Source organism: Octopus bimaculoides, chromosome 16 (genome assembly GCF_001194135.2).
Source record: "Octopus bimaculoides isolate UCB-OBI-ISO-001 chromosome 16, ASM119413v2, whole genome shotgun sequence".
Classification (NCBI taxonomy): domain Eukaryota; kingdom Metazoa; phylum Mollusca; class Cephalopoda; order Octopoda; family Octopodidae; genus Octopus; species Octopus bimaculoides.
The window spans coordinates 24747463-24756945 of NC_068996.1; the positions used below are offsets into that span (position 1 = coordinate 24747463).

General features: G+C 36.8%; 1 protein-coding gene across 1 annotated transcript in view; it reads right to left on the bottom strand.

Moving 5' to 3' along the window:
* The window catches only part of LOC106874411 (putative lipid scramblase CLPTM1), a 65989-nt gene that overhangs the window by 34784 nt on the left and 21722 nt on the right, over nucleotides 1–9483 (bottom strand). The window contains exon 4 of the mRNA XM_014922136.2: nucleotides 2402–2513. Within this exon, the coding sequence (XP_014777622.1) occupies nucleotides 2402–2513 (112 nt within the window). The remainder of the gene's footprint in view (nucleotides 1–2401; nucleotides 2514–9483) is intronic.

Sequence of the window (9483 nt, forward strand, 5' to 3'; positions counted from 1 at the left end):
TATATATATATATATATATATATATATGTGTGTGTGTGTGTGTGTGTGTGTTTGTGTGTATGTATAGTATAATTATGTGTGTATCTTTGTGTTTAGACCCCACCACCACTTGACAATTGGAGTTGGTTTGTTTCTGTCTTTATAACTTAGCAGTTCAGCAAAAAGACGCCTATAGAATAAGTATCAAGCTTAGGAAAAAAAATGCACTTGGGTCAATTTGTTTGACTAAACCAGGGGTTCTCAACTGGGGTCCATATGAAATTTTTGGGAATCCATAGGTGTAATGCAGTTAATTGGGGGTCCATAGTAAATTTTCAAGGGCCATGAAAAAAATTGTACTTTCGACCAGTAAAGTTTATGTGCAATAAATTGGTTAGATGTTCACAATACACAAAATATTTTAACAATTACTTTTATACAATTCCTAATAATATTTAGCCATAAAAATACAATAGGATTTTTTAAGCATCGAATGGCTATGGGGGTCCACCCAAGTAAAACAGGAATCAAAGGGGTCCATAGCCAAAATACGGTTGAGAATCCCTGGACTAAACCCTCCAAGGCAGTGCCCAGCACAGCCACAGTCTAATGATTGAAATAAGTAAAAGATAAAAGAAGAAACACTTATAAGCAGACTTTTTAAAACTCAACCCATTCACTATCAATACTGTTTATATATCCTTATTTTTCCATGTGGGCACAGCATGAGCGAGACTAATTGAGTTAATCTCTGATGGTCACATGTCCTTCCTGTTATCAACTCTTACTTGTTATTCATGTCAGGTGTTTTCCGTCCAAATTATAAAACTGTCAAACTACAGGATATATTGTTAGAGGAGACATAAGCATAACATCATATTCACCCAAATACTGTCATGTGAAGTCATGGAAATATAAATTCATACAAGCATTAGCTTCCACACAGTTTCCATCTACCATTTTTACTCAGAAAGCATGGCTGTCCAAAGTAGCATGTGGATACAAAGTGTTCCTCTGGTAACTTTTTTTTAAATTACTATAATTACAGGGTGTTCAGACAAAATTTGACACTTTATGTCCCCCTTTTTCCAGGAACAACTTGATGTATTGGTGAACAGTCAACAGCATGAGTGAGCATAAAAATTAAAGTTGTAGTTGAGAAAAACTTAGCTGACATGGAGGAATGGAAGCCATCTGAATATTGGAAAAGAGTGACCTGTATTGTGATGATTTGCACTGGGTAGAAAAACACTGACATCATGGCTAGTGCTCAATGCTCTTTAAACACTGTAAAAGCTGCAAGATGTGACATGGACAGCTGTAATGAAGGCTATGAAGTTGTGGCTAGCAGGAAGGGACACAGCAGGTGTTCTGACTGTCTGCACACTGGTATTCATTAAACAACTGATGAACAGGGACTAAGGCTCAATTCAGATGGCCATGTGAAGCTGCTGGAAGGCCATATGTATGGCAGCAGGATTCAGCTTCGTGCCATATCTCCAGAAAGAGTCAGAAGTGGTTATCAGAGAATTTCTATAACTTCACCACCCCAATTTCTGGCCTCTTAATTCCTCCGATTGTAATCCCATAGATTACTATGTGTGGGGTGTGGTTAAGAAAGACCAACTACTCTGCCTGGAACACTAAGGTCAAGCCGAAGGAGGTGTTTGAAAGATCTTCTCAGGGACACAGTGAGGAATGCATGTGCCAGGTTCTGGAGCTGTCTTGGAGGCTGAGGATGGTTACTTTGAGTAACTGTTATCTCCTAGCCATTATCTAGTTGATATGTTTTGATTTAAAAAAAATACTTTTGGGTGGAATACTGCGTTTCCTTTTATACAAACCGACAAATTTAGCCCAAACACTAACACAATAATCATCATTGTAATGTCCACTTTACCAGGATTGCATGGGTCAGATGAAATTTATTGAAGTAGCTTTTCTGAGGCCAGATATCCATCCTGTCATCAACCCTCACCCGTTTCCAACAAGGAAATATTTTTCCAGTCAGACATATTTTTCAGAGAAGACTGGAAATGAACATCACTCGTATGACAATAATGTTCATTTACAACCATGGCATAATATCTAGACAAGGGTACACACAAACACACACACGATGGGCTTCCAAACTGTTTCCACCTACCATACAAACTCACAAAGCTTTGATTGGCTTGGAGCTATAGTAGAAGACACTTGCTCAAAGTACTGCACAGTGGGACAGTTATTAGTAGAAATAACAGTACTAGCTACTGTGGTTTCAGATATGACCAAAACAGAGTAGGCCTACTGGGGCAAATGTTAAAAATGATAATGAAGAACAGAAACATTTAAGACTTTAATTAACATCAAAGAATTACTGTGTTAAAATTGGAATTAGAAAAAAAAAAAAAAATTCAAAAATTTGAAATTGTAGACTTACTTCTTGAAGAATAGGCACGCATACTTTGTGCATACTCATCTTTAGTGTTTGGAGGGTAACCAGATTTTGTGAAGTACACATGTATATATATGGAGCCATTGCTTAATACTGCCTGAGAGAGAGATAAAGAAAATATACAAATATTATAGTGTATTAACATGGAGAGTAAAATATATTATTAAACAAAGCATTTGCATTACACAACTAATTTGAGGAATGTATGCATGAATACATGTGTATGTTAGTATAACAAAGTAAATTATTTAGCCACAGGTCAACTCATATCAGGTAGCCCTAAGTAACTATGTGTTTAAATGGATGGTAGATACATATGGTTAAAGATTATTACAGAATTACTTACATCTAATGTGACAAAGTGATACCTACTTGGTGAAAAGGTATGTGTTGTAAAGGAGCTGGGAACAAACAGATATACGAGTTGGGAACAGTATGGTCAAATAGAAAAGAGGAAATAATCTGGATGCTCGGAGCGATGTTGTATAGCAAACCAGTTTGATAGCAGTCAACATCATAAAACAAAATATTTAATCAATGATGATATTCTTTTCTGAAATGGCGGACAGTTTTATGGTATAATAAGAAAATAAATTGTTTTTCACCTATAGACTGATAAATTACTGAGATTAAAGGAATTGGATGATTTAGTTAACTGCCATGGTGTTTGAAGAATATTCTATCTTCTACTTGTTTCAGCCATTTTAATGTGGCCATGCTGGAGCACCACCTGATGGGTTTTAGTTGAGCAAATTGACCCCAGGACTTATTTTTTTAAGCCTCATACTGATCTCTTTTACTGTAACTAAGTTACAGGGGACATAAACACACATATATATGGCAGGCTTCTTTCAGTTTCCATCCACTCACAAGGTTTTGGTCAGCCTGAGGCTATAGTAGAAGAGACTTGCCCACAGTGCCACACAGTGGGCCTGAACCCAGAACCATGTCGTTAGGAAGTAAGCTTCTTACCACACAGTCACATCTGCATCTATCACACAACCACACCTGTGTAACTCTTTAAAAATAAAGTCAGCTATGACACAAAGTATCAAACATTTTAACTTCAAATAGAAAATGAAATTTGAGACAAACAAATGAATGACAACAATACTACTTTATACTTTTATGTAAAAACATATAATGCATACCAATTCCATGTAATTTACTCTTTAATATAGTGCTATATTAAATTTAACATATGTTATGGTCACTAAGCTTAAAATACATGTGATAGCCAGTTATAATGAAATGGAAATAAATTAATTTCAGCAATGAATAGATATTTTAAGTGCATCTTCAACATGTATTCTTGAAGGATTAGCAGGGGTGTTAGCATTAGTTTTATCAGTTTTTCTAATTTTCCTTTACTTCAGGATCAAGATTACTTACACATTCATGGTTAATGGCATAAATTTCTTGCTATTATATTGTAAAATTATTTGCCTGCCCAATTGTGATGGCCATGCATCTTTTTTGTTTCTTTTCTAAGGAGAAAGGAAGAATTAACACAATAATATGGCATAAAATGAAGTAGTTAAGAATTCTAAACTATTCCGGCAATGAAATTACTAAGTGAAAATAAGGTTGTGGATCATTTGGAAAGACTGACAATGAAATAAATCCATCAGGACAAAATTTTTGATACAGAATGGTGTTCATTTCCTGTCTTCTGTGAAAAATATGTCTAGCCTTGGGAAATATTATCTCACTTGGTAAGAGCATCTGATCATAGAAAATCTGCCTCAGCTAATTGTCTGACCCATGCAAGCTTGGAAAGTAGATGTTAAAAAATGGTGACAGAGTGCAAAACATCCTTATGAGGTAAAATGTTGCTATTTAGCCCTAAATCAGACTGACGATCAAAGGTGCTCAAATTTAACAACCCTATTTTCTTTTACTTTTTCAAGAATAGGGTACCTCAAAGTAGTGGATTGGCAGAGCTATGGTATTAAGTGATAACCCTTCAAGTTCTGAATTCAAATACCTTTCAGCCTGGATGTGAACAGAATTATAATAGATTAGGAGGAACCAATGTACCCTTTTATTTCTTGCACATGTCACGGTGAGAGTTGAGGAAGATTTAGCTGCTATTTCTAACAATTTGGACAATCAAATAGATGTTGCCTTGTTAAGTTAGCGAAGTAAGGAGTTGATATTATTTGTTGATTTAAACTAAAGCTTATAGCTGCTTTGAGCTAATAGTAATATAAAAATGCTCCTTCCATAAAGTTTATCCTATAGAGCAAATGTAGTTTGGTAAAATGCAAAAAGTATGTGAAACAGAAAAATTATGAAAATAGCTCGAAATTTTAACCTTTTCAATAATACCTACCTGAGACCACCCGTTATTTTATGATATAAACTTATTTCAAAGTCACCTAACTTTCAGCCTATCAAAATTTCATCTTAATACAGAAGTAGTTTACTAAATTCTTTAGAATGTTCAAAATAATTGAAACAAAGGAAGTGAGAAATACTTTAGCAAAAGAGTTAAAAATTCCTTGGATGAGGAATGTCAATGAGGTGAAGAACTATTCTTGTCAGAACCAAGACACCAGATGTTGAAATTAGTTTCAATATGATTAGTGAGTTAACTGAGAAAATATAAAGACTGCAAGCCAATCAGCAGTAATTGCTTAAGTGTTGAAGATATCAGATTATATCAGCCATGTTAATGACTTGCTAATTAATTAAATACTATGGAAAGGTGTTATAGCCAACAACAAGTTTATTAAAAGCAAAAGTGATGTAGAAAAGTGGGGCAGTTAGGGAGGTATTCACACTGAGAAACTAAATCTTAAAATTACTTGATAGAATCTGGGTTTGTCGCAGGAAGGAGACCCACACATTATATATTTCGAGTGAGACATCATCTCAGAGAAGGTATGTATGTTACAAGTGTCACACTATGTAATCTGAGAACTCCATTAGTAGAAGTCCTAAAGAGTGATGTAAAGAAAGTTAGGGTTAACTGTAAGTTCAGGATTTAGTGAACACCAAAGTTCTATTTTCAGAGTATTTCTATTCATTAAAGTTCTTGAAAAGTGGAGTGAGATAATCTGCAAGATTGACAGAAAACCAACACAAGGCGGAGAGCTGGCAGAAACGTTATCACGCCGGGCGAAATGCTTATCGGTATTTCGTCTGCTGTTACGTTCTGAGTTCAAATTCCGCCGAGGTCGACTTTGCCTTTCATCCTTTCGGGGTCGATAAATTAAGTACCAGTTACGCACTGGGGTCGATGTAATCAATTTAATCCCTTTGCCTGTCCTTGTTTGTCCTCTCTGTTTAGCCCCTTGTGGGCAATAAAGAAATAAGAAAACCAACACTAGAAAATTCAAACTGGCTGGTTAGATTTTATTGCTAGTTTTGTTACACAGGTGATTTATTTTAGCACTGAAGGTGAACGTTGAGAAAGTATAATTGTAAGGAAGGATTGAAAGAAATTTAGGGAGCTTCTTCAAGCAATAAACAGAGTCTTCTGTAAAAAGGATACTGGAAGAGAAATAGACACTGAATGTGGAAGATAGGAGGTGTGAGATGTGAGAGTATTACACACAATGTTAAGTGCAAGACAACTCAAAGTCAGCAGATGTATAAAACATAAGATGTAAATGAGACAGGGTATGGAATGTAGAGGATCTATTCTAATTGGAGAAAAATGATGTTCATATGATTGATCATATATCTGTGTACACATACATACACACATATATGTATACATAAAAAAGACATGTATGCACATACATGCAAACACACACTGCTAATTTATATAATGGAGGATCTCAAGTGAGACATGTATTGAATATGAGAGATCTGTGAGGCAGAGAGAAATGAAGTGCGAGTGTGTGGGGTGGACACCATAGAAGCTAGTAGATGAATAGCTACTGAGAGCTGTTCAAGCATGTACAGAGGTGCTGTCATTAAGGAGACAGTGATGAGTACAGTAAAGAATTTAGTGAGCAGGTAGGAGTTTGCAAGGGTTCAGATATCAGCTCTCACTAATTTATTATATTCTTCCAAGCCATAATAGAAGAATTCCATGGGATACTGATTATCTTGTTCTTATAGCAGAATTAGAAATGAACTTCCAGATGTGGAAGCAAAACTTGGAATCAAAGGGTCCTAAAGTTAACTTAGCAAACACTGAAGTTCTAATAATCAGGAAAACACACTAGACACTCATCTTGTCAGGTAAATGGCTCTGTTTGGCATGTAGATGTGTTGGTAGAAATTCCATAAGGCATACTCTGTGCAAACTATGGACACACAAGAGGTGTAGTAGAATCACGAGAAGGTTAATAGATATTGTAGACTGTTTGTGGTAGGTGCATAAGTACAATAAACACTAAGAGCAGATGGTAAATAAATTTTTGGGAGCGTGGCCATTGCCAGTACCGCCTGACTGGCCCTCGTGCCGGTGGCACGTAAAAGCACCCGCTACACTCTTGGAGTGGTTGGCGTTAGGAAAGGCATCCAGGTGTAGAAACTCTGCCAGATCAGATTGGAGCCTGGTGTAGCCATCTGGTTCACCAGTCCTCAGTCAAATTGTTCAACCCATGCTAGCATGGAAAGCGGACGTTAAACAACGATGATGATGATGACTCATGAGGACCCTTGGAGATAGTAGTTGTCTATGAGCAAAAGCTCTAAATAGTTGTAAAACTTGAGCCGTGAATGCAGAGGAGGTACAAGGACATGAAAGGAAAGAATCAAGTGTGCTCTGCTGGATGTGTAACAAAGTACAAAGGTGTTGAAAGAAAAACTGGGTATTAGATGTGGAGTTCATCAAACAAGACTTCACTGGTAGGGTCATGTAATGGATATGGATGAGGACAACCACATAAAGAAGTGCTGATTGCTAAATGTGGATGGAACCTGTGAAAAAGGGAGACCCAGGAAGACGTGGGATGTAGTGAAAACCAATCACAAAATGTTGATCCTCATAGAAGAGATGATAAAGGATTGGAATGAATAGATATTGCTGTACTTGGAAAAGACTCATCCATCTCCTGTCAAGCCTTCCCCAACAATTCATCTATAGTACTACTCAATTAGGTGCTGTAAATGATGCCATTTATCCTTCTACACTTATCACTTCCTGTCTAACCCACCTCTATTTTCTTCACTCCACTATAAACAGATATTCGCTCCATTTACTCCAACCTCTTCATCTCTAATCATCTGTTACACTCTCAAGAATTTATCTACCCACTTGCCCTTTCTCTTCTAATGTTCCTATTCTCTCTCATTCACCTTGTCAACTTGAGGCAATACCCTTAAGGTACATCTCTCTCTCTCTAGCTGGGAGATACATGTATTCACCTCTTCAGCAAGAAAATATGTCCTCTGGACCTGTTGGTTCCTGTTGAACTGTCAAAGCCATACCTGCAGGGAAAAAGAGACATTAAATGATGATGATGAAGATGATGTATCATCACCTTTATTTTAATGTCAATTTTCCATGCTCAGATGAAATTTGTTGAGACATATTTAACAACTGTATACCCTTCCTGTTGCCAATCTTCACCTGTTTCCGAGTAAAGTAACAATCCTCATGGCCAGACATGCTTTCACAGAAGATTGGAAACAAAGGACACCACACTTGCATGATGGTGACATTTATTTACAACAATCACATGATATCAAGACAAGGAGAGATCAACTCAGACACACACATACACATATAATAGGCTTCTTTCAGTGGGACTGAACTTGGAACCAAGTAACTGAGAAGCAAGATTCTTAACCATGCCAGCACACACACATACACTATTAAGTTAGCTGTAAGGTGGAGAATAAATAAGTTAAAAGAGTGGTGAGACTTTAAGTATATCAGCTGATGTAGATAAGAGAAATAAGTACACTAAGTATAGACATAGACAGGATGTGAATAGATGAGTGCAGGGTGAAGAAGTGTTGTGCTGACATTGGAACATACAAGCAGTAAAGGCAGCAAGTGGGAAAGATGTTCAGTCTTTCACAAGAAACAACAAAACATTAACACAAGTGGCATATGTTAGACTGCAGACATTTTTGACTTTTGTCAGCCTGGAGAAAGAGATCTTAAAAATGACAAATAGAAATTTGTATCAATATCCAATATTAACTTCAAGTTCTTTGTATAGCAAACATGTATATGTAGTGTGAGTAACAAGGCAATAGGAATATCTAATGTGAACTGAACCTACATCTTATTAATAACTCAATTTATTTAGTCTACAGATACTCCATTTACATATCATTTACAAATCCCCAACTATGCACTTGTTTTGCTCATGTCCTCCTGCTCCCTGTGACCTCGTCAGCTACTTCATAATCCCAGTGTTGGTTGTATGAATCTATAACACTATAGGTGGCGAGCCGGCAGAAACGTTAGCACACCAGGCGAAATGCTTAGCGGTATTTTGTCTGTCTTTACGTTTTGAGTTCAAATTCCGCCGAAGTCGACTTTGCCTTCCATCCTTTCGGGGTCGATAAATTAAGTACCAGTTACACACTGGGGTCGATGTAATCGACTTAATCCTTTTGTCTGTCCCCTCTATGTTTAGCCCCTTGTGGGCAATAGAGAAATAAGAATCTATAACACTACATTTCCCACAGTCGTCATTATTATGGATCATATTGCTTGAAATTTCAGCTAGGAACCTTTTGATAGGATTATCCTGCTTTATGAAAACACAAAATATCAATAAGAAGTGAGTTAGTTTCCACAATAATTGAAATATGATGTTTTATGGTTGTGAGATGTAACTACTGAATGAATGTTGTCGAAGATCTATTGAGACTAGAGTGATGAGAGTTGTGTTTGATATATTGAATATATGCTACTAAGTAATCACCATCATTTAAAGTCTGTTTCCATGCTTGCATTGGTTAGATGGTTTGACAGGAGCTGGTAAGCTGGAGATTTGCACCAGGCTCCAGCTGTCTGTTTTGGTTTGGTTTCTAGAGCTTGATACCCTTCCAAATGCCAACCATCTTACAAAATGTACTGGATGTCTTTTACGTGTCACCGACACAAGTGCCTTTCACGTGTCACCGACACAAGTGCCTTTCACGTG